This window comes from Acromyrmex echinatior, chromosome 9 (assembly GCF_024713525.1).
Source record: "Acromyrmex echinatior isolate Ae372 chromosome 9, ASM2471352v2, whole genome shotgun sequence".
NCBI classification, from domain to species: Eukaryota; Metazoa; Arthropoda; class Insecta; order Hymenoptera; family Formicidae; genus Acromyrmex; species Acromyrmex echinatior.
Window position 1 is genome coordinate 9374120 of NC_141860.1, and position 25827 is coordinate 9399946.

The 25827-nt window shown below is 33.6% G+C and overlaps 3 protein-coding genes across 6 annotated transcripts in view; 2 read left to right on the forward strand and 1 right to left on the reverse strand.

The window, feature by feature from the left end:
• Positions 1-672: 672 nt before the first annotated feature.
• On the forward strand, positions 673-2026 carry RpL27 (ribosomal protein L27). 2 transcript variants are annotated; one of them, XM_011068315.2, is made up of 4 exons: positions 673-762; positions 1314-1540; positions 1718-1854; positions 1940-2026. In XM_011068315.2, the coding sequence occupies exons 2-4, from the start codon at positions 1322-1324 to the stop codon at positions 1986-1988; spliced, it is 405 nt and encodes a 134-aa protein (XP_011066617.1). In that variant the 5' UTR covers positions 673-762; positions 1314-1321; the 3' UTR covers positions 1989-2026. The 2 variants fall into 2 exon arrangements, with proteins under 2 accessions (XP_011066617.1, XP_011066616.1); XM_011068314.2 differs by having other exon boundaries at positions 683-795.
• A 215-nt stretch (positions 2027-2241) lies between these two features.
• On the reverse strand, positions 2242-4517 carry DCTN2-p50 (dynactin subunit 2). The gene is made up of 9 exons (XM_011068313.2): positions 4359-4517; positions 4192-4263; positions 3989-4128; positions 3815-3926; positions 3572-3726; positions 3244-3481; positions 2998-3174; positions 2821-2923; positions 2242-2748 (listed from the first exon to the last, which is right to left on the reverse strand). The coding sequence occupies exons 1-9, from the start codon at positions 4392-4394 to the stop codon at positions 2564-2566; spliced, it is 1218 nt and encodes a 405-aa protein (XP_011066615.1). The 5' UTR covers positions 4395-4517; the 3' UTR covers positions 2242-2563.
• Positions 4518-7054: 2537 nt separating this feature from the next.
• Positions 7055-25827, forward strand: part of Cad89D (cadherin 89D) — a 35124-nt gene continuing 16351 nt past the window's right edge. The window contains exons 1-3 of one of the 3 annotated variants that reach the window (XM_087409830.1): positions 16897-17541; positions 17626-17769; positions 21379-21535. In XM_087409830.1, coding sequence (XP_087265956.1) covers positions 21436-21535 — 100 coding nt within the window. In that variant the 5' untranslated portion in view covers positions 16897-17541; positions 17626-17769; positions 21379-21435. Of the gene's footprint in view, positions 7530-16894; positions 17770-21378; positions 21536-25827 lie in introns of those variants that run through there. The other 2 variants (XM_011068308.2, XM_011068312.2) reach the window with 2 other exon arrangements.

Below are 25827 nucleotides of genomic sequence, written 5' to 3' on the forward strand. Positions count from 1 at the left end.
CGCTTTAAACAAATATCAAATGTATATCTACAGACATGTTCTTTTCAAAACTGAACTTTTGCATCAGTTCATCTTTTTTCCTTTTATCTTTAGGAGAAAAGAAGAAGAAGAAAGATGAATTGGTACAAAAGTTTATCCAAAAAGAACAGGCTTTATCTCACTTTAAGTTCCAAAAGTGGTCAGCTAGGTCAACTACAGAAAACAGACCTAATTTTTGTGATCAATGGGACTTGGAAATAATTAAAAAATGATATTGTTAATTGTTGAATATAATTTTTTCGATTACATATTTACAAAAATTGCTAAAATTAACAAAAAAAATTAAATGCAAACGTATGTAAATATTTTTAAAAATTAAATGTTTAAGGAAATCTTTTAAAATCATCTGTATTTTACTAATTATTTTTTAATAAGTCTTTTTCTAACTCATATAGATTTAAAAACTCCTTTTTACAATTATAAACAATATAATCCAAACCAATTGATTTTAAATATATCGAAATAATATGTCCAAAAATAAGATATAAGATATTTTAAAAACGTTTTAAAGACTTTTTTTAAAAGACATCTTTATGATTCGCCTATTTGGATATCTTATATCTCAATTTTGGACTTTTTCTTATCTAGGATGGTCAATGGTCAATTGAACGCGTTTGCGCGGTTCGACTTCGGCGAATCAGGCGGATGTGCTGTGGCACATCTATCGTTTCATAGTCTATGGTGTGATCAACTTCCTTTCCTACGGTACGAAAAAGCCGTGAGGTGCGTGATACGTATTGCTGTATAGAATAATCCGTAAGCATCGGGTATTTTAACGGTTTTTCCGCTACATTTCGCATCGCGTTTGCGATCAATGTGCAACGCGGTTCCCATTCACATGTTAATGTTTAATTCTTGTTCTCAAAATATATTTGCTACCAGACAATCGCGGGGTTAACCTCTTTGGTCGAGCCCCACGTCGCGTTCCACAACGACCGGCTGCTCGGTTGTCATCAATTTCTCATGATTTCGTTACTTCTTGGAATGTCACACTACGTAACGTGACGCCTCTGGTTTTTCTTTTCTTTTCTTGGATTATAAATTTGTCTGTCACGCGACACGAGAGGTTATGTGATGCTTGATATGTTAAGATGTTTACATTGCCAGCAAGAATTAATCTCGATATGATTGGCTTTAGATGAAAAATAGTGACACTAATGTTTTCGATTCTATAAAAACATTCGTTAGAATATAATTTATAGTTATGTCATAGTTTGAAATTTCTTATCTTATAATTTATAATTTGTAATTGATATGTCTTGTTTCTTTTTCAGCATACAAGATGGTGAAGATTATGAAAATAGGGAAAGTCGTGCTGGTCCTCAGTGGCCGGTACGCAGGAAGAAAAGCTATCGTTATGCGTAATTATGATGAGGGTACAGCAGAAAAACAATATGGACATGCTATGGTTGCAGGCATTGACCGGTACCCACGCAAAGTTCACAAAAGGATGGGCAAGGGTAAACTGCATAAACGGTCTAAAATCAAGCCCTTTGTTAAGGTACATTTTCTCATTCTCATGAAATTCTTTTTGGAAATCTTGGATAAAGTTGAAATTTTCCATTGTGCAATTTTCAATATTTTTATTATATCTTTTCATTTCAATATTTTATTCAATATTTTTTTTCATATTTAATATTTTTATTATATCTTTTCATTTATTTGTAAAACATTTTAGATCCTAAATTATAATCATTTAATGCCAACGAGATATACAGTGGATCTACAGTTGGAAAAAGTGGCTCCTAAAGATCTTAAGGACCCAATGAAGCGCAAGAAGGTTCGTTTCCAGACGCGTGTCAAATTCGAAGAGAGGTACGTAATTTAACATACTGCTGTCACCTCAAAATCCGTGCATCATAATCATAATTATTATCTAATTTTTGATCGTATTTTCTAGGTATAAAAACGGTAAAAACAAATGGTTTTTCCAGAAATTAAGATTCTAATTGTTTCTAAATAAAAGTCTGATATACAGATGTAAAAAGGTGAATACAATTTTTTCCATCACATTATCCTATGTAAACAAGATATACTGAACCTTTATATATATTTTTATTACCTTCTATTTTATCTGACTTTTAATTTAATCAACTTATACTTAAGTTATACTTCATAAGCTCGTTAACTCTCCTACCATTCGTATCACACATATACATATACATATATATATATATATATATAATCAATAAAACTTGTAAGTTTTTTTTACTGAAATTCCAGTTTTATTTTAATTTGCATGTTTTATTACATGAAGTTATATTTCTTATGTTTGTGCATTGCATATCTAAACGACTTTAGTAGGCTTTTATTTCAGTAATTATACTGTAAAAATTAAATGTTATACTATAACAAGATATTCAAGAAGAAATAATGAAATAATCGTGGGGTATAAGGCAAAATATATAGAATTTATAAATCATATTAAATAAACAATAACTTAACTTGATAGAAATATATAAAGACTCCGAGTATATAAAGCGATTTTTATAAATTGATCTAGCTGCGTTTTACGACTAGATTTCTACTTTAATTTGTTCAGTTTTTTGACACGTTCATCAAGCAACGCCAAGTTGCTTTTTATGACCTCCATATTAGAAGCAAAACTTTCCTGAACTCCCTTCAGTAAAGATTTGTTACTTTCTAATCCCGACGAGATTTCTACTTGCAGCTCCTCTAATTTTATTAAAGATTTACTGAAAGCAGCAGCTGAAATACAATACATTTTCTTAGAATGCATTTTTAGACAAGCATACATTCGCCATCGTTGATTAGTTATACCTTGTTGATGAATATCACTCAATGCCAATAATCTTTCTACTGTTTGCGGTAATATTTGTGATATAGCATCCGTTTTTTTCATTATTTCATACATTTCAGAGATCTGTAAAAAAAAATGCGAAAGAAATGATTTATTATGCAAGATATATTGTAAAGTTAAAAACACTCGGTTGGTACCTTTTGCTCTTGCTCTGATTCTTGTTCCGTTGTTGCTCTTTTCTGTGCAATACTGTCCATCCGATAAATCAATGTGCCTAATCTCGTTTCAATGGTGTCTAATTGATTAACATCTAACAACGAAGCCTTTGCTTCTAATTGTTGCACAGCTTCCATGACGCCCTGACATTTAAGATTCTGTGAAGAAAAATGAAGTTACAAATCTTTTTAAAATATGTATGCTTGAAAAATTTTAATAACTCCTACCTGTGAGAATTTCGAAAGCTTGTCATTACTTGTTCCTATGATATTTTCTAGACAGCAAAGTCTTTGCTCGAGCTGTGCGATCCTAGCAGCTTCCTGCATTCTTGCCTTTTCTGGCAAATACATCATCTGATACTTAAGAGTACCAGGCTCAACCAACTCGTCCGTCTTTTTACTCTCCGACGTTTTGGTGGGAGGCATACTGGTTTGCTTAAACAATTCTATCTGCGATATCAATTGCCTGTAAAATTAATATCATTCTATAACAAAGGAACAATTCTTCAAAGGAAAAATGACATTTGTACATAATAGTAAGTTTTCAATTTCATACTTAAGTATAGTGCCTTGTGGATCTGATAGACTTGCAACTACATCAGGTCCTAAACACTCTTCCAATTTCAGAGAAACCAATTGTTTTTCTATCTGTTGTGCTTGAGCAATGATTTCGCTTACAGATTTGATCTCTTCCTCATCCTTAGATTTTTCCTGCATATATTATCAATGTATATTAATTCTTAGAATGTTATTATGAACAAAATAATTTTAGCATATTCTATTGACAACGATAGTTTACCTTTAATTCATTCAATTCTTCGTACAATTCCTTAATTTCACATTGTAGTCGTTGGAACTTTTGGAGAGGAGTCTCTTTCTCGCCCTCACCAGCAAGTTCCCAATCGCCGAATCTGAAAATACTTGTGTTTATACATTGTTCTAGATTGTTAAACATATTGTTAGAACAGCTCACTTGTATCCTGTTCTTGGCTTGTTAGATAGACGATCTGAGAAATCAACCGGCTTTCCGACAATCTGCTTGCCCTTGAACTTGTTGAATGCTTCTTTGGCACTGATGTGTAGCTGTTCCACGCAAGAGCTATCAGGTTCATCCTAAACAAATCGATCAATTAATATAATAAACGTTATGTACAATATATATTTTATGTCTTTTACCTCGCAGTACATTTGCATTTGCTCCGATTCTGGCAAATCACTTGTCTCATAAACGTCAAGCTGGTCGTACGCCTAGAACATTCATTCAGTGTACGACATAAAACTGTTTATTCATGAAATGCATAAAAATTATAATAAACGTGTAAAGTAGGTATAAGAAAACTTACAATTCCAGGTAAATCAGCGTATTTGGGGTCCGCCATTTCTTGCGATTTCCTAAGGAATTCAGAAATAATACGGAGTGTTGTCACTGTTGTCAGAGCTTTGGTAAGACGTCTGTAAGTATACACCTGTGTACACTATGGGCGCATTCAGTGAACTTAACAGTTTAGTGAGCGCTCGCTGTTATTGGTGTATTCTTTTAGATTGTCCAATCAGATCTTTAGATCTAGAAGAATACACCAATAACAGCGGGCGCTCACTTAACTGTATGTCCATCGAATACGCTCAATGAAATGATCACGTATGTATGCCATGCATTAATTCAGGTCATAGTAGTGGCTTGACTTACCGATGTTGAGTCGATAATTTATATAATATAATTTATTATCAGAAGGGATTATATATCGACTCAACATCGGCAAGTCAAATCGCTATTTGTACGGCATTGAATTAAATTTTATAACTATGATTAACGGTAGATGATAAGAATGTGAAATTTGAGTTTTATTTATTTTTTATAATTTTCTAAAAAATCGCATTTTTAAAGCAGTTTTCTAGTTCCTAACGATTCAAAATAAAAAAAAACTTAATGATTTAATTGTGCTTATCACAACATTGTGTAGCTATTCATATAAAGTTAAGTAGATTTTTAATAAGAAATAATTTTTATGATTTAATTTAATATTTTTATTTTAGTTTATATTTCTTTCTTCTGAAGAATTTATGTTATAAAAATATAATAATGTCTTTAATTTATCATTTTAGAAAGTGTGAAGTCCTTGAAAACATTTTGAGGAAGAGTAAAATTTAATATCGCGGGTGATTTGTCGCGTAAAGTAAAGTTAATATAGTACAAATTCTGTAAAACAGAGGAATGTAAATAAGTTTACATTCCTTTACAATTTATATGTTTCAATTTTTCTCTTTCCTCTCTCTTTTTCTTACCGGTTTTATTATATAGATGCACGAAATGCCTTCAATAAATATTTTTCTGATAACAGTCCGAGTTTGTTATTAGACTGCTAACGTTATGTACATGTGTATAATTAAAGTTCGTTTAAATTATTTATGAAACATTACATTTTTATGAAATTGTTCTGACGCCATAAATCACAAGGTAATATTTCTTTAACAGTATATCCGACACTTTTAATATTTTTATTTATTTTAAAATAAAATAAAGAGCTATAAAATAAAAATTGCTTTCCACGCTTTGAATCGTATCATAAAATTAATACAAGCAGAAAGCATTTTGAAAACCTCTCTCGATATAAGCTACATTATAAGACAATAGTGAATTTAATTAGTTCGCAAAGATAAATACCGCACGAAACAAGTTCCACATATTGTTTCTCTTGATGTTCAACTTGTACACTCTCTTTTCTTCAACCTCGTTTCCACGTAAAAGTCGCATTATTATTCTACGCTGTAGATAGAAGAGAATAAATCGCGAAATTCCTGAGCAATTGATTCTGTGCGTACATTTTAAATTGTTTTGTCGTGGTCGGCTTTTTGATAATCACTTTCACCAACAAATCGAGAAAGAAAAGCCGGCTTATTGTGGTTTTATATATAAAATTTCAGTAGCTTTCACAGAAAAAAATTATTACTATCATAAATCGGAGAAAAGTTTATTGAGTCTCATTAAAACAAAAAGAATTTACCAATTTAATAAATTTTTATTTATTTAAAAAAATAAAAGAAAGGAAAATAAATATAAAACTTATAATTTATTTAATTTTATAAGTATATAATATATATACATATAAAATTAAATTATATTGTACCTTACACACACACAATTATATCACACAAAATTAAAAGTAAATTTTTGGAGAATTATTTCAGTGAGACGGTAAAATTCGACGTTTTGTTAAATTTACTGCGATATAATGCAAATATTAATAGCAAAATTAAAAATAATTATAATTCGAAAAGAAGGATCATCTAGTGATATTTGACCTTGACTATACTTCCTTCTGGACGGCGATACTTCCTTCCGCGGAGAAATCTTTTGCCAAAAATATCTCAATCGATCCGTTTTGCATACGAATTTCGTCATTAGTTTTGAGAATTTTCATTTATCGTATAATACAGTTTTCTTATCTATCTATCTCTCAATTACTGGCATGCTGTTACACGTTTTGCATGGAAATATGCTGCAAGTGAGCGTGCAAGGACGGCGTCTTTTGTAGGTGCGGAGCTACAATGTGTTATACGTACTTATCAAAAATAAAACGCGTTCATTTGATTTTTGCTTGACGCCGCACCAGAACTAGTCCCGTGTCTTGTCATGCATGCGTTTCCTTCGTTCTTTTCCCATTGGCATTAAAAAAATATCTAGTTCCTTTCGCTTTCGACTGGGTAGTTTAGACGTTGTCCAATCTATTCATCAATTTGATAGTAATTTTTAACATAAATAATTTTAACTCGTTTGACTACTCGTTATATATACTTCCGCATCTTAAGTTAGTTTATAATTAATCGCTTTTTGGAATATTTTTTGTCGCATACTCTTTTTAGACGAGCTGACTTTCTCTTAAAAATTATGAGTAGATACTTTTTGAATAATTAATAATTAATCACAAAGAATTTTAGTCATACTAAATTAAGTTTCGAAAGAAGAAATATGAGGAAGAAGATTCCATTCCGTTTCGTTCTATTAATATTATAGACATCTTGGTTTAATAAAAAAAATAAAATAATTAATTATAAAAATTGCGTACTGTACCTGCTAAGAGACCAACAGGTGTAAGTAAGTGCTAAAGCATGACAAGCGAAACGAACGACGGCGAAACAATCGGAAATAGAGAGAAGAGTCGAGTGATCGCGCGCGGAGAACCCGGAAGGAACAGGTCGTCCTCTCATCTGCCGCTGGCAGGATCTACGCTAGCCAGGTGAGCACAGGTGAGTATACCCGGCCCAGTGTACGGTCGGCCGTCGGCACGGCAAGAAGCGTATGTAAAAGCGATAGGCTGAAGAGCCCCGAGTGCATTCAACTCGGGGAATCGTGTATCGTGTATCGTGAATCGCGAATAGCGTGCGACGAGACGAGAGTGACGAGACGAGACGCGACGCGACGCGACGCGACGCATTCGCAATACTTACTTACTCCCGGCGAAGAAGGATCGAGGAATATGTTTGGGATATATCGCATTGGTGAATACGCATTACTGGTAAGTGAAGTCGATTCGTCATGACTTTTGTCGTCAGCCTGGCTATTTCGTTCATTAGTTTCGGTCGCGGTAAGCATAGACTCATGAAATACGAACGCGTGCCGCGTAACTTTCGCAATGATTTCTTAACTAGTGTTCTTATACAATTATGATTTTTTACATATGCGGAAGCACGTTTGTTTACGTCTGCAAAAATACCATTCTAATACGTAAGTATTTTCTATTCTGCTTGAAACGATCTACAATTTGTGCTGTAGATATTATAGGATCGAATATAATTTTAGACAATCTGTAATTCGTGTCAAATTTTTATGATTCAAATTTTTACAATTCTACTTGTAATTTATTAATTTATTTTATAATTAATAAACCAACAAATTAAAGAATAAACCAATAAATCGTAGAATAAATCAATTTTAATATGTAAATTATAGATCACTTTTATAATTTTATATTATATAGTTGCTTATATTAATATGTTTACATTATTTAATATATATATATATTTTTTTTCTAAAATACGTGATATTTGTGAATGTATTCTGATTTCTTAAACATTTTTTATGTTACATCTCTCACGTAAAATTATGAAAATAATTCTATCTTGAACCTTATACGAATTATAAATTCTCTAAAATAAGGGTTAAAAAATAGCTGATCAATTTTTATTAACATTTAGATACAAATAATTTAAAACATGTTTTATTGATAATTGTAGAATAAACTATGTAAATTGTTTTAAACAAAAGACTTTTGTCCAATATCTCGTGTAAAACCAGATTTCTGTATGTACTCACAAATTTTGTGTGTATTACATATGTAATCTGATTTTTTTAAATTCTTATATTAATCTTTTTTAGACAATCTGTAATTCGTGTCAAATTTAAGAATATAATTGTATTTATAATTTTATATGCTGTATATTTTTTGACGTATACTTCTACAATTTAATTTTATTTTAATTCTTTTTATTTTAATTCTTATTTTAAATAATTTTTATATTACATTGCATGTAATATTATTACATGATGGAATAAAATTCCTAAATTCTGATATGAATAAATTACAAATTATCTAAAAGGGACTTAATATAAAAAATCTAATGATCGTAAGTCCAAGTATCATTTTCACAAATTCATTACATATGTAAAAATGGAACGCACATCAAAAGTTACATAATTAGGTACGCTTCATTGCATTATATAAACTATAAAAAATATTTTAATTAATTTAATTAATAATTATATTAAAATTTTTGTAAAGTGTACAATTCCTAAATGTATTGAACGACATTTCGAATTTTTGCACGCGAGCAATTTGCCCGAAAACAGGTTACGGGGCTAGTGGTTGGCGAAGTAAAAAAAAAAAAAATACAAAGGGGAGCGACAGAAGAGAATAAAATAGCATCCTTATTCCATGGCGATCGAGCGTAGAAGCGTCGCTTGAATTTTAACTCAAGCCGCTCTCACATCGTTTACAAACAGCCGCAAAGTGGAGTGGACTGAAAGCGCAGGTCAGCGAGCGCTCTCGTTTTAGGAAACTTCTTGAGAAGGTGACAAGGTCAAGGTTCACCGTCGTCAAAGAGATCTGCGTTCGGGGAAGAGAACGGAAGAGAGTACATTAAAAAATACCTGGTCAGTGATGCAGTGTGTTTATAGATTATAATTTATAGATTATTTCATAATAATCGATGCAGGCACTTCCGTGAAGAGATGATTAATCATTTTCCTTGAAATTACGAGAGCAATTTTACTTTATACAATATACTGAATTTAATTATAAGAATAATTACATAATAATCAAAATATTATAATATTATAATACCGCTCTAAATTTAACCCTTATAGATAATAATATAGATAATGATTTTCTGCTCCTTTACTATACACGATAGATCATTCATTCTGGATTAATTTTTATTATTCTTCACGTTAACAAATATGCAAAAATTATTAAGTGTTTCTTACCTACTTTAAGATCTTTAGAAAGTACTTTCAAGGTTGTGTATTTCAAAAAAATGCATATAAATGTTATAACTAATGTTATTTGATGTTTCCAGTTTTCGAAGAAATAAAATGTGTAGGACACGAATAACCCAATCGTGTGTATTAAGAATTATTATATTTAACAAAAATGTAAATATGCTTTTGTGATTTTATATATTTAAAAGTTTGTATTATCTTATATAAATATTATCTTATATAAATAAATTAGCTGGGAAGTGCTTTCTATCTATGGAAAGTTAGATTTCTATAAATATTTATAAATTTTTAAGCGTCAGTTTTAAAAGTGAAGATAAACGAGAATGTGTCCCAAGGAAGTTATAAAGCATAATTTTACGTTTTAGTTTATCTTGAAGTAGCAAATCTATGATACAATTTAAAGTCGCAAGAAACAACGCGATAAATTGTTATCGCTCGGTACTGTACGACTTCCTTCTGTTACACTCATCTCTAACATATATAAACTTTGAATCCAGATTACAATATAACGGGTCATTTTTCAATACGGACGAATAGTTCACCAGTTAAATTTATGAGATATAAAGAAATACGAAATTCCATATTTTTACTTTTGGCAATATTTTTTTTTGAAAATATTTCAATGTGCGATGCTTTCACACGTGCAATTATTCGAAAACAATGCAAAAACGTAAGACATTTTTGTGATAATAAATTCTTATAATTTTATACAAAATAATAAATAATATAATCACTGATGATTTTTTTATGAAATAAAATTGAAAAGTTTGAAGTTAATCTTTTTTAATTGTCGACACTATTTTCCAAAGAAATACTTTTCTATACTTGTAACATATCAATTGATTACGTATTGCACGTCTCGATCTTTAAGGTTTATTACAAATAATTACATAATTACATAATATCATCTTCTGGATATAACAGTTAACAAAACCGACGTTGTTTAAATTCATTCGGAATGTAAGGTCATTGTAAGTGTTTGTACAGATACAGATTCGCGTGTTTGCTCGCGGGATTCTAACATCTTGTTAGAGAAACTTGGATGGCATATGTTTATCTAAACTTCTGCTCGCACCGTAATATTATGTCTCTTCGCGAAAGGACTTATTACGTGCACAGGTTAAACGGTACTACCGGTGCAACCAGCGGCAATTACCGAGACACTCGGTTAGCCTTGCTAAGACGTCGCAATACAGGCCAGCGCGATTACTTGATATCCGCATGAAAGACCGGAATTCAACACGGTTATCAGGACGCGCATCGCTAATTCGTGTTAGGAGTATCGTAAGCAAGTTGTCGCAAGCGCTAAGTCTTCTTGGAGAGGAAGGCGTGGATATGTTAACTTTGGTTAACCCCGGAGTACTAACTACAATTTATCCTGACGTAACATACTGAAATGAGAGAAAGAGCGGGAGAGACTAATATGTGAACTACAACATATTACACACGTACGTCCAAATTGATAGGTATTGATTTAATTGTAATTGATACCCGTGAAAATTCTTGTTGCAATTAACGTTAAATTCTGGAATAATTATCGACACTTTGACCGACGTAAGTATCACTTCGAAAGCTGTCGACTAGCTATCGGTGGTTGCATTTCGATTGAATTTTTCATCGCTTACACTAATTGCGTAATTTTATTGCAACGGACCGGATCCGGGCACCGCTGCACCGATGTGGTGGAAATTGTGGCAGCGGTTGATCTGGGTCCCGTCCTAACTCTCCAATGCACGTGCAAGCGAGTATTTCGTTCTCGTGGTATTCTCTGCGAAAGGGCACGTGGAAATTCACACGCGTGTTCTTCCGCATCTGCCGTGCGAAATGGTGCTGTGGTGGCCAAAAAGCATGATCCGTAGCATTTAAGGGAATTTTTATTAAATGCCAAATGTAACATTGTCGTATGTGGTATTTCAATCAATTTTTACGTATATACACACACACGCACACACAGACACACAAATATATCTACATTTCTTTGAATAGAACTAAGAAAACATTTGCTTACAGTAAATAAATATTTACTCCATAAAAACCAAATAGTTAAATAATAGTTGTTTAATTTTATTTTTAATTCTTTTTAATTTCACAATATTTTTTCTAAATTAGTTTTTAGAATAAATTATAAAATTAATTTATAATAATATAAGTTTTAAATTATTAAAATTATATTGACCTGGTCAGTATTGTAAGTAATTGGTGTCAAGTGAAATTGTGTAGGTTTTTCTAATATATTGCAGTAGAGCATACTTAATACCTGTAGGAACGCGGTCATCGCAGTGCTGACCTTAGTGTTGACCTTAGAACTCTACGCATGAATCTGTGAGACTCGGTGAAAATTTCCAGTCGCTAGCATTCTTGAACATTTCTTCTTGTTAAATTTCTTATTTGTACGTTGCAGTAGGATTTAAATTTGACTTTTATAAATATATATTCTAATTGCTGTTCATGTTAAAACTAAAAGAATTGATATGATACTTGGAATATGCATTCGAATATGCAGAATGACATTCTATACATATAGTATTAATTTGAAAATTAATATAGTTAATAATAATAATTGGAATATATACACACATATAATTGGAATATTTTGTACATATAGGACAGTGTTTAAAGTTTAATTTATCAAATTTTTCGCGAATAAAGAATGTGGATTGTGTAATTATTATTAATAATTAATAATCGCATTCATTTGCGTATTCAGTTAATAGCGAAGTAAAGTTACGAGAATAGGACATCCGTATTGCTTGCGCTCGGCGCTCGAGATATCTGCTGAATCGAGTGCATCATTGAAGCTTCGTTCCGCTAAACCCGTCGGCAAAATCCTTCATTAGTCTAAGAGATGATCTGCTCGAGCGTGTCTCTCCTCGCGACGGTGCATTCGCCGATGATCCTTCGAGCGTGACGCACGACGGTCCATCGTGGTCTACTATCATGGTCCAATGATCTTTAGTAGTTTCTTATCCGCTACGCTCACGTCTTCCTGAATATCCCTAAACGTTAAACGCGGAAACCAAATCGAGATCGAGAACTGGAATCTAGACAAAACTGGAATGATGCTTGATCGATGCTGCAAAATTTCAGATTTCAAACGAACTAGAACGTCGTATAACTTTCAAGTATCTACAGAGCAGAGTCCGTTTATACTCGTTGAAGTTGTTGTTTAAGATGATCAGTAATATTGAAACATGTATTTCTCAATTTTATTTCTTTTCTTTACGAGTTTACACGACTCACGTCGGTATAACTCACTTCCGGATATTGAAATGTCAGATAGAAAGTCGACATAATATAGATTATATTATACAATGAGATATTAATAGAAATATCACTTATTCGTGTATTATTAAAATATTATTTGTCTTTCCTAAGAAAAAATTAAAATTTAAAGACCAAAATTATGCAAAAACACTTTTCTCGCTTTAGAATCTTATCTAAAGGTAAACAATTTTGGCAAGAATAAATAATAGAAAATTTCCTTATGTGGAAAACAAATACGTTCAATAATCTTTCATTTGTATATCTCATTCTCGATGAAATTAATAGATAAAGAATCCAATTTTACTCTCGAATCCAAATAATATTGTTGATTATGTGTGTATGTGTTTCTGCAATAATAACAATTTATCGAATCATCAGGTCTTCGTCAAGTATGAGATTTTAAAGTGGAATATATATAGAATAGGTAGTTCTCACGTCTTTGGTACGTTTATTTCATTTTCCAGCGGCATGATCCGAGTTATCGTCCTTGGATACGACCGCCATTTCGGGATAAAGTGTAATCAGCCGCGACGGATAATACCTCCTTGATCCGAACGCTCGCTGCTATGAACGGAGAGAGCGTCCCCTTGAACTCTGAGGCGAGAGGAAAGTTCGGATAAAGTGAAAAATCGATGCGGATCAGTGCGAGCCGCGAGGTACTTTCCTCGATGCTTTCGATTGATTTTAAAGTGCGCGAGACGTCGTCGTCCGAGAAAAGCGCCGACATTGTCCGGCGCAGCAGGCACCTCACGATTTATCGTAAATTGCGAGAAAGAAAAATTGTATTTCCCCGCCTTGCGCGGCGCGGCGGCCCGCTTTTCACACATTCCGGAGTCAGCGATGCTGAGAAGAATATATTCACGAACCACGCGATTCTTCGCATGTATCAGCAAATGTCTTCACGTGAATAATAATTATTACTACTACTGTGAAAATTTGTCTCTTAATGATTAAATACTTATCGAATGCTATGAAAATTTTATTGTTAAATAATCATCGTATATAATCGTCTCTTTTAATTCGCAAATATATCATCGTGAACATTTGGAATTTATTGCAAGCTCCTTGTCTCTAGGAAGTCGAATATCTTTGTAACTAAGTCTTATTATTCTCAAATATCGTAAATCTGTTCAAGTCAAGTCCATTTGAAATTCAATGGAGGATAATCTTTCGCCATGTGCTCGCACGTAATTTAACTTCCAAAGAGTTCTTTATTTATAGTCGATCATAACTCAGGGAATATTGGCTTCTCGATATTTTTGTCAAGAAAAGGTTTCCAAATTGATCAAAGAATTATAAGAAACGGTAAGGTAGGTCTGGGACATTTTGTATAGTTGATGTTCACATTGGAAACACTCGTGGCGACTTGCAGCCCTGCTGGCACGGAATTCTCTTAAATACTGACTTGTGTGCGACCTGTCCGCTGCAGTTTCGCTCCGAGGCTCTAAGATCGGCTGCGAAAAACTGATGCGGCATGTGCGATGCAGTCGCGCGATCGATTATTTCGACAGCTGTAAAATAATCGGATTTCGCGTCGGCCTAAGTCATTAGGAATCGTTTTATCGTAAATGAGGCCAAGGCCGAGAGATGCAAAATACGATGTTGCTTCCCGACATTTGGTGACTTTGCGAATTTTGAGAAGAGAAATGGAGTATTTGGCCGTACGATACGCGAATAATAGGCGAATAATAAATACCGTGCAATACATCACGCAGGACGTTGCACAAGAAAACAGTCTCGATGACAGGTTTGCCACTTATATAAAAGGGGAGCGATCCATGTCAATGACACAATTCATATGCGATATCTACGTAATTTTGTTACTTTGACGATTGCTTCTGACGTTAGATATTTCCTTTCACTTTTACGTTCTGTGAAGTTAAAGTTTGGACTACGGCAATATTCTGTTTGTTTTGTATACATGTAAAGTAACGCAGGGAAGGATTAATTTGAGTGATTTTTTAAGGTTATTGAATTAATCTACGAAAAAATATTGTTTGCAAATATTATTAAGCACGAAAAATCATGTTTTGTATTTACTGTCATCTCTCCCCCAAATGTAAGGGCAAGATGTCATTGTAATTTTTACGCATAGAAGAATATTACAAATTGTAATTTATATCAGTTTATACATTTAGATGACTAGGAATCATTAATAAAAAATCATACATATTGCTGGGCTTTATTCTTGTGTTATACTACGCATTGAAGATTGAGGATTGTGAATTAAAGATCAGAATTTGATAATATTAAGTCAGATAATATTAATTTCAATCCGTTTTGTTCTGATTGGCTGAATTCTAATCTTCAATTCGCGCAATTCTTTATCTCTAATGTAGTGTGACACGGATATTACAGTAAGCACTGAAGCATAGATTTTAAAGCTATTAGCGTATCAAATGTTATAAAGATTATAGGAGGAATCCGTAGATTACTCCAGATGATTACTTTCGAGATGATCTTAAGCTAGAACTAAAGATGTCAAACGGCGGTGATCATTTCCGTTCCTATTTTAAGATCGTCTTAAGTAATGTTTTAAGATGCTAATACACAGTTCTCTGATTAGTTCGTGACAAGTTAGATTGTACTTTAGACAGTCCTAAATATAAGATCTGACTAGAAATACCGTATTAGTCTTATAGAGCCGTATTAGCATCTTAAAACGTTGCTTGAAAAGAATCTTGAAGAATGAACTATGAATATTCATATTTCAGACATACTTTTTTACATTTTGTTAAATCTTTTTCGACGTCGACTGGCACAAACATTTCCGTCTCCGCTGATAACACAATTATTTGTCACACACTTGTTCAGAATAGCCAACGCCCCGAGTTATATTATAACGGGCAATTTAAATAATCTTTTCATCCAAACTATTTGCTCCCACCGATCGCTTGCAAAGTCATAAAGATGAAGGCAAGGGCAAAGAGTGCGAAGGAAAAAACAAAAGTCATCTTTAGACGAGACGGCGCCAATGGTTATTATCCTTTTCCCATACGACAAACAAGTTGTGCAACGTAATGGTCCAGTAACATAATAAGAAGAGCGAAAACATTCGGTGAAATTCGCATTTATTATAACATTCAAGTGCAAGTGTGATTCGAGATCTTTTAATTCGCAAGCTGGTCCGTATATTATCATTAATTTTGTAGTATGACAGATGAAAATTAGCGGCCAGAGGTGAACTGAACGAAAGTGCCGCCGAAGACTTTCTTGTCTCTTGGCACGCTCGATAATGTTATGCAAATGTCAAAGTGGTGAAACGGTTCTGCCATCACTTGCGAAAAGCTCATTATGCGAACAGATAAACTCTATGGCCTGTCACAGTGAAATCCGTGTTATTATCTGGATTCGCGATTGCGCTGTTGCGCTTGTTATGCTGACTGATTGATCTTCTTATACTTTATTAGATGTGTCTCACATCGCATTACATCTAATAAAAAGTAAATCGGTCAATTAGATGCATTTTTAAAGTCTCTTTTAATAAAAAAAAGAACAAAAAATGTGACATAAAAAGTCATCTTATGAACAGTTCTGTTTATGGTTAGTCATTATAGTAGTCATTATAATTATAATTGAAATTCGTAATTATTGTTATTCTATCCTTGATAAATCACAGAAAAAACGTTGCTTTGAGGATATTTACTACTACAATAAAAATAGTGCAATAAAATGCACACATATATATATATATATATATATATAAATCAATTGAGAAATTTGTCCTTATTTCTTGAAGACATTACAGTCTAGAACCTTCTAAAAACACATACCATTGGTCTGAAAGATCCATTATAATTGATAGATCGGAGTTGAGATTAATATTTAGGCCCAATTTTTCGTTATCTGGTCAATTTGTTAAGCTGAACCTGATTCCACTCAAAGGAACTTCACCCATGACATCATAAATAAAGCTCAGCGAATAAAACATCAGGTTAAGCCTAATTACAAATTAAGAAAATGACAAACTGGGCCTTTAGACTCTATTTTTTATTTTGAAGCTCTCTTTAGGAATATACCTGCGCATAGGTCGTAATGCCAAAAAGTTTTGTTATAAAATAAAACTCTCCTTTTTTTTTGTGTACGGAACAAACAAAATTTTAATTGGGTCTGAGAAACCCAATATGTTCTAGGCTTAATTAATCTCAACTTTAGACGAGAGAGAGAGCGAAAGGCCCATGAACTTGACATGAATGTCATAATAATGTAATGCACCTTCGGCCTTTTGAACGCCCGAGGATCTAAAGTCAGACCGCTAGCTATTACGAGGCGATCTATCAAAGAGCGGTGCACCGCAGGAGGTCCCAAAGTGAAGGAAGTAAGGTTCCTTCACGGTGCTACACGGCAAGCAGGGTAATGGTGGTCAGTGGCCGCGCTGAAAGCGAAAGGACGTCCGTGCTCCGCTCGAGAAAGGGGGGTAAACTAAGAGAGTAGGTACATAGCTATAGTTGTGTACGTGTAGTGGACATTTAGCCATACCTCCTAGAGAGGTGTTCGAGACTCGTAGGAGCGGCGCTGATCGGATCACCTGAAATCGATTGAACCGGGGACTCGCAGAAATCTCCCTCCCGTCGGAGGGAACGCAGGTGCGTGTATCGAAAGTGGTGAACACGAGCGCGGATCAACATCCAGCTGCGGCCAATGCCAGTCACTTGTGAAACGTGAAACGCGAAACTGGGCGAAAGTTTTGCGCCGTGCCCACCGAGGTGGACATCGAAAAAGAGAGACAGAGAGAGAGAGAGGGAGAGGGAAAGAGAGAAAGAAGGGTAATACATTCGGAGGAATCCCGGAGGAGATTTCATTCGACAAACGACCGTGTCATATGCTCGTTTCTTATTATTATCTTTCAGTAACGAGTAACAAGTCGGACGACAAGTTACGATCAGAGTGCGCGTGGAGTGTCCTCGGTGTGCACGTGAGACCTTGGGTTTCCGGTGCAACTGAAAGAAGAATTCGGAGCTGCCGTTGCCACTGAACGTCAGCGATTGAGCAAGGTCAGTGAAGAATCGTGCACGTCCAGCTTTCTCGGATAATTGAATTTTTGCAATTTTTGGTTTTTTGCGCGGGCGAAGGGCCGTGACGGAGAGCCGTGATGGACAGCGATAGTGTAAATTCGCAGAGTTACAAGAGAATTCGATCCTTCGTTGGCATCCACGCGACAATCGCTCGCCGCTGACCACTCTGCATCGACGATGTGTACACTCGCCAGTCGACCGCGACAAATCTCTCGTTCACTCGTGAAGCACGAACTAGAGCGAGATTTTCGCTATGTTGTATTTTGTTACTAGCGAACGAAAAACGATGTCGCGACCAGCTTGATATCGCTCGGTTTGGAAATCCGGGTTGCAGAAGAAAATACCCGTGCCCCGCAATTCTTTTTTCGGTGTTGCGTTAAGATATCTCGTAAAGATATCTTATTATGAATTATTTCCAGGTAAAAATATATGTTTAACAAAATAGATGAGAAATTTCTCGCGATAATTTGTTTCAGCTCTTAAAAAGATATTAAGTCATTTATTTTTATGTCATGAAATTTTCCATTTTTAATTTGTAATTAGAAAAAAATCAAGCAATTAAAATTGAAACCTATACGAAGAATCGTTCTTCAGCTTTACCATAAATTCGAAAGTGAAGATAATGAGAGCTTTACTTTTCTACTCTTCAAATAGTCCTTTGCATTTGCGTGCAAGTGCATACAAATTATCGTATCATGCACGTCTCCTATTCTGGTCAATGCCGTTTGTCTCCCAGTACGTTGTCATCTCGATAATCGCTCGTTTCCTTTCTTTTCCCGTTAATAAAGATTTTCTCATGTATGATCAAAGTACAAAATTGGTTGCTGTGTGATGAATGGACAAGTACCGTCTATTTTTCTATCGGTTCGATGACGCCTGAAAACTTCATCCGAGCATGACAATTACCGTTCGCTCGCGAAACGTGAAACACGTAATAGCGAAAGTTTTCCTGGCGCATTCCTGCTATTACACATATGTAGGAAGTGTATCGACTATACAGTATACAATGTGCATCAATATATACATCACACAAGCCGTAAGAATTTGAAAGAAACGTGCTCGAGAGAGCATGAGATCCTACTCGCTTTTCGCGCTGATCATTCGAACGGCACCGAAAGTGCACTTGAACCGTCATTCGCATCTGAACACTTACGCAGTGCAGATACAGCCTCCTATATCAACCATCCATGTCCCAAACAGCTGATTTTTATTATTCGGACCGGCGCAACGACATGGCGGTCGATAAGCATTATCTCTTTCGCGGAGCAGTAGGTTATATATAAATGGATTACATTACGTTTCATTGCCTCCCGACATTTTCTTGCGAAGATAGACGTCGTATAGCGGAATCATTTTCAATTCGTGGTAAATATAATTCATTCGCGAAATGCGAAATCTTTGCTGGTAATCTCGGGCGAAAGTTCTACCCATTGAATCTTCCTAAAAGACGTCGCGCGAAGTGGTACGTTCCTTATAAAAAGAAATACGGATAATGTCCTGAATATCCCATCGCACTCTCACTCATGCTCATTTTATCTTTTTCATATAAGATAAAAGTCATATACATTCTTTAGGATGAAATAAGTACGCAAAAAGATGGTATACTTTTCTTTATCCGGCTGAAAAGAATGATTAAATGTCAATTTAAATTGACTAAATGTTATGACTAATCTGTTTTGAAAATTTATCTTTTCAGTACATTTTAGATGATATTGTATGTTTTACTCGTTCTTGGCAATAATTTTTCCTGTTTTATTAGTTAAAAAAATAATTTTTTATAAAACAAATATTTATATATATATTTATATATTTATTTTCCTTCAAATCATACAAATGCATCTGCCATTAAAAACAAAACTAGAAAATGATACATGCAATTTTTATTTATATTGTTTTACTAAATAATTTATGTAACAACAGAAAATTTTAAAGAAAACGATAAGTTTTAAGATTTTTATTTTTAGCATAATTTATTTAATGTATTATTTTGTAAAACAAAGTTTTAGAACACTTTTGGACTCTCATTTTTCACACTTATCTAGTGTTTTTCTTTTCAATTTTTTCTTAAATAAATCTTTTACCTCTTAAATTTTGCTTCGAGGTTTTGGTAGCATCTCGTATAATCGATAATGCGTGGCACGCGCATGTGACCTGTATCTGGCCGAGAGAAATGAGATTCGCTCGCGAAACACGATGCATGAAACGGAGCGAAAGTTTTCACCTTTTACCTTAACAAAGGCGGATTGAATAAATGCGATACAAGCGCGATGAAGAGAAACGAGAAAATCATAATCGGAAGTTTCTCCATCCTGATGAATTCTCTGCGCGAACGTTTCAAGAGCGATTTAAATTTAATATAGATCGTATCTCTTTTTGTTTATCCGAAAATACAGGCGGAACGATTGCTCGATACCCGAGAGTATTCTTCAGTAAATATGAAATTGATTGACAAGCACGAATCGTGTAACGCCAATTTGTTCGAGTTACGGTCGCTTGTTCCGTTGAAAGTGAAATCGCAGTATGCAAGAACCTCGGCATAGATCTTCATGTTGATTTGTCGTTGTGTTTTTCGCATTTTGTACACGCAAGCTTCTTTATGATAATCGACAATATCAAATTGAGTACTATGAAATTGATATGTTATTTTAGAAGCATTTGTTCTGTTATTTCATAAGAGATCGATAAAATTGTATTTTAGATTTTAAGAATTAATATATAATTACACATATTATGAAACTTACATCATAAAAAAGCTAACGATTATTGGATAATTATAATAGCGGCGATTAAATTTTCAGGTCATTTCAAAATGATTTAGACGATTTGAAGTGCATAAGTTTATCTAAAATATTGTGTTATTAAAACACTAACAAAATATATAAACATATAATTTACGGTTAGAAATGATTTCGATAAACTACATACTAATTTTTTGCAACACTGAATTAATTTTGTTCGAAGGAAATTGATTCCATCGACTCGATTGAATCTCGTTCATAGTGAAAAAAAGAGATTCTGAAGAATTGATTAAAGAGAATCTGCCGTCAGAAAATATAATACGGTAAAAGTGAAACATTTTATACGGAGTGTTGTATTCTATTAAATGATAAAAGAACTCATATTTCTATATATATATATATATCTTTCATCTATGCGCAAGAGAAAATCCTTGATCATATAATCATTAAGATCATATAATCATGAGAAAATCATAACTGAATATAATGAATTTCTTCCGATATAATGAAACGGTGTGCAATGCAATTTCGAAACTTGCGAATGCACCGGCGAGACTGAATCTCGCGTGGGTCTTTTGCAACACGAATGCGTTACTTTCCGTACACCACGGTTAATCTTTTGCGCAGGGAAGAGGTAAATAAACCTTTCCCTTCCCCGTGCCGTATCGGAACGCGATTGTTTCTCCCTTGATCGTGGAGCGCGTGTAAGAGCCTTTTACATAAGACGCGCGTGGCTACCTACGTAGGATGCACTTTACAATTAGTGCAACCTGCGAGGATGCATCGTCACGGTTCTGCGCCTGCCGGCAGCCAGGTTCGCCAGTCGTCGACTCACCGTGAATAATTTCAGGGATGTACGTGGCTACAACGTGACTGACGCGCACCGGAAGCAGAGAGGAAGCCAAAAATGTCGCTGCGAAGGAGGACGTCTACCTTTCCACCGCAGCATTCCTGGCTGATCACGGTGGTTCTGCTGATTTTTTCCGTCCAAGTTCAGCGAGTAACAGGTATGTGCGCGCGTTGATTTCCGTAATTTTTATTCTTTCCTTTCTTTTATTCTTTCTTTTTCGAAAAAGGTTTTCGACAGAAAAATTAATTGTGAATAAAAGAGTAAATTGTGTTGATTTTTTTAAAGATTTTAAAGGAGAAATTAATTATTATATTACTGTTTTTATTTTTATTTAATTTATAATTAATAGTTACTAAAATTAATTAAGTTGTTAAAACGTTTTAATGTATATTTGAAAGTTGCATTGAATGTTGATTTTTTTTTCCGATGCTACTTCGCTACGATTTATTTAAGCAATGAAATATAAAAATTAAAAAACAAAATAATTTCATTTTGTATTACAATCAAAGATACAAAAATATATATTAGGTGTTGGAATTAATTCGTAGCGTTTTACAAGTGATGGGAAGTACTTTCATTAATGTATTTTTTAATGCTCATGTGAAATAAATAACATTCTTTCATTAAAAAACGCTACGAATTAATTCCAACACCTAATATATTATGCAATAATTAAAAAATTATGTATAATAATATTGTAAATTTATAAACAAATATCTTACAGGTTAAAAGATTATATTCTTGCAATCATAGACATATTAATATTAATTGTAAATTAATTTGAAACACAATGTATGACAGATGTCGAATGTACAGAGCAAAAATTTGTAATTGCGATTAATTGTACTTTAAACTCTCTTATAAAAATTGAATCTTTTAGTAAATATTTAAGTAATAAAAATCTAACACTGAAAATTATTAATGAATATTCTGAAATTCTTACGCTTCTCTAAGTAATAATAGATAAAAATATTTATATCGATTTATGAGAACTGCTTCTCATAGCGATAGATATGATTTGCTGATTATTTAATGCGGAAAAAGTTAATGTTTCAAGACGTAACTATGTTAGTTAGGCGATTTAGCCTATCAATCATCTAAAGATGATTGAAAATTTTATCTAAAATCTAATTAGTAGTTACATAGAACAGTCTGTACTCGATATAGCAGCATACCTTTGTGCAGCTTACTTATTGTCGCCGGTAACAATGCAAACGTACGTGTACGTGCGCCAATTTGCACATACAGGGTGCAAGCGAAACTGGTAAAGGCTTCGCCTTACCGAAGATGGACTGTTAATTCCCATCGTTACCATTTTAGATCGTGAGATTGCGGTCGGGCCTACATCAATTTGTCGGCGCGAGTTAATGAATCTTTGTCGGTTCCCGCCTATTCCGGCCTCTAAGAGAATCTGCAATATCTCGGCAGTTCATGGATATAAATATTCGATTGCCGATGCGTATATACCGTTGTGCATAATAGATTGATTCGCGCGAGAATCAACGTCGATGCAACATTTGTGCGGCGTTTGCCTCCGGCAAAAATCCAAGCAGTCATCCATTACAGCTTCATAGCTCCGACGATGCACTGCGGAAGTTGACTCCATAGAATAAAGCTCCATAAAGAATATAAGTCCCGTAAAATACGGTTTAATGTACCTTAGGTCTGATTGCAAACCAACGTTATTTTAATTTTAAGAGAGGTTTAAAACTCTCTCCCTTTCTGCCTCTCTCTCTCTCTCTCTCTCTCTCTCTCTCGATTTTAAAAAGAGAGAGAGACAGAGTTTTAAGCCTCACTTAAGGCCTGTTCTTTTTAATTCATTTTTCTTCCTTTTCTCTTCAGGAGGAAAAAAAAGAAGAAAGATGCATTGCAAAAGTTCAGCCAAAAAGAACTGGCCTTTAAAATCAAAATAATGTTGGTTCAATTAAAAAATTATTATTTAACTGAAATGATACATTGCCCTTACAGAAATCTAATACAGAATAATAGCCAATTTATTAATATTAAAAAACACAGTAATAATTAATTACTTATTTTATATATTAAAAGTATTAAAATTCTTATTCAATACTTAGTAACTCCAAATAAGTTACGGTTTACTCCAAATAATTATTATTTTTCTGTAATAGACTGATCCATAGATTTCTGCAAGTATAAATTTTGTATATTTGATAATAACAATTTTATTAAATACATATTGAATACATACTTATGAATACATATTTATTGAATACATACAAACAAGCATTTGGTCAAAGTATTGCACGTGAAAAATACATGAATAGCGAATACATGTACAAAAGAAAGAAATATAAATTTACAAAAAAAATTAAATTAATAACATTTCGTAATAATTAAATCTAGTTAATTGAGCTATCTAGTTAATGGAAATGATATGAAGTCAAATTCCTTAAAACAGAAAGAAAGTATAAAATATTTGAAATTATTATTACTGGAATATCTCTTATCGCTTATATTATTAATTAGAAGAATACATAAAATTTATGAAACGTTTATATACATATATGGATATCGTATAATCTTCATGCTATGAAAATGCATGTGTTATACGTAGAGCTACCACGGTGTCCGTCCCAAACTGAAGACGTTACGAAAGCATACAAAAAGTAGGCTAACCTTGGCCCATTTTTATTAAAGCTTTGGAGAGCAGCGGGCTTATTCCTGTAAATGCAACGACACGCATACATATGTATGTATGCTGTGTATGACAGGCAAGCATATCTATTGTCGCAAACAATATATAACGTGCAGCTGGCTGAAGATGTGTCCGTGTGTGTGCCGAATACTTGCTCGCGATTTTCTTGGCCTGCTCGCCTTTCAAAAGTAATCTCCCTCTCGCGCATCGACTCGAGAAATAGACATGGAAGAAAGATAGCTAGATAGAGAGAAAGGGGAAAGAGAGAGAGAGAGAGGGGGGGGAGAGAGAGAGAGAGAGAGAGAGACGTGATTCTCACGAAGTGATTCCTTTAAAACGTTCGCAATTCTTTTGGAAAGTGAAGTTTCGAGAGATTTAATGCTGACCACAAAACAGCTAACTTAGAATTTACTTATAGTTTGAGATAAATACTTTCATAACAATTATGCTATTAAGAAGTCAGACAAAAATTAAAAAATCAAATAAGTAAGAAAGTGCCAAATAAATGGTCGAGGCTAGATACTACCTAATAATATTTTTGTGTAAATAAATACATCTTTTATTTATAACTACGCTTTAATTACTAGACTTGAAACGCTGATTCACAACTGAAATAATAATCTTATAAATTAATTGATTGTTGATTAAGAATAATGCACCTCAAAATCGTGTAAAGAATTTATTGGAAAAATATTATTTCAGCTAGAATTCAAAATTAGAAAAATTGAAAATTGATGATTACGTGAATTAGCAAAGTATCAATGTTATCGATGTATAAGCACTATAACAATAATACGACAGTAACATTACAATATAACATTACGCTGTTATAACAGAAGTCTAATAAAAGAGTAGATTTAAACATACAACAAACAATTTTTTCAAGTTATACTATTATTATTGTATATAAATTAACACTAAAATATTTAAGCACGAAGAAGAGATCCACTTTGACTGAAAATAGGATTATTTCTTTTCACTGATTTATTATTATATGATACATAATTATATTATATGAAAAGTTCATGGGGAATATAGATTTCATGGTTGAAATCTTTGGTAGCAATTTATACCGCTCATGACTGCTCAAGCAATGTTCGCATTAAATTTCTTGGCATCGCATTATTCACGCATATTACACACGTAATCTGCCAGCATTTGAATCAGAAAGTGGCAAGTAGAAGCTTGGACCGGCACGTTCGCACCTCCCAAGAAAACGCCTCGATTGGCGTCGCCTGAGACGGTTAGAAAGTGCAAAGTTATTTTTAACCGTATCTACAATATTGATGATAATTAGACTTAGAATTAAGTTTCACAATTAGTTCCGCCATGTAAGTAAATTCCTAATTAAGGTATAACTGATTCGTGTTTGACGTGACATCGCGCATATCAGCGTAAAATCACCGCCGCTGAAAAACCACCGAGAATATTATAGATTGGAAGTAATCGCGTGTAATCGATAGCAGATCGATATGATTTATATAATGAAGCAGGTGTTACTACTTTATTTATCTTTCAGAGTAAATGTTATGAGAAACGTAAGTGAAGGTACTTAGAGATTTACTCGCTCGTGCCCGAAATTAAAGCCTATTCTACAATGCTCTTTGTTTCCTGTTTCTTGCTTTTTGCCTCCCGCTTCTTCCACCCTTTGCAACAGTTTTATCGACAATTGTATTTCTTGCTGCGTGTTTCCTGTTTCTTCTGAAGTTCGTTAACTTTTATATCTCGGGCGACATAAAACAAAAAACCGGATAAAAAGCAAAAAGACAAGATTTTAAAAAGTATCAAAATCT

Coding starts and splice junctions, on each gene's coding strand:
- RpL27 (XM_011068315.2), top strand. CDS start 1,322: ATGGTGAAGATTATGAAAATAGGGAAAGTCGTGCTGGTCCTCAGTGGC. Junction 1,541..1,717: donor AAATCAAGCCCTTTGTTAAG/GTACATTTTCTC, acceptor AAAACATTTTAG/ATCCTAAATTATAATCATTT. Junction 1,855..1,939: donor CGTGTCAAATTCGAAGAGAG/GTACGTAATTTA, acceptor CGTATTTTCTAG/GTATAAAAACGGTAAAAACA.
- DCTN2-p50 (XM_011068313.2), bottom strand. CDS start 4,394: ATGGCGGACCCCAAATACGCTGATTTACCTGGAATT. Junction 4,264..4,358: donor ACGCTGATTTACCTGGAATT/GTAAGTTTTCTT, acceptor TGAATGTTCTAG/GCGTACGACCAGCTTGACGT. Junction 4,129..4,191: donor AAATGCAAATGTACTGCGAG/GTAAAAGACATA, acceptor CGATTTGTTTAG/GATGAACCTGATAGCTCTTG.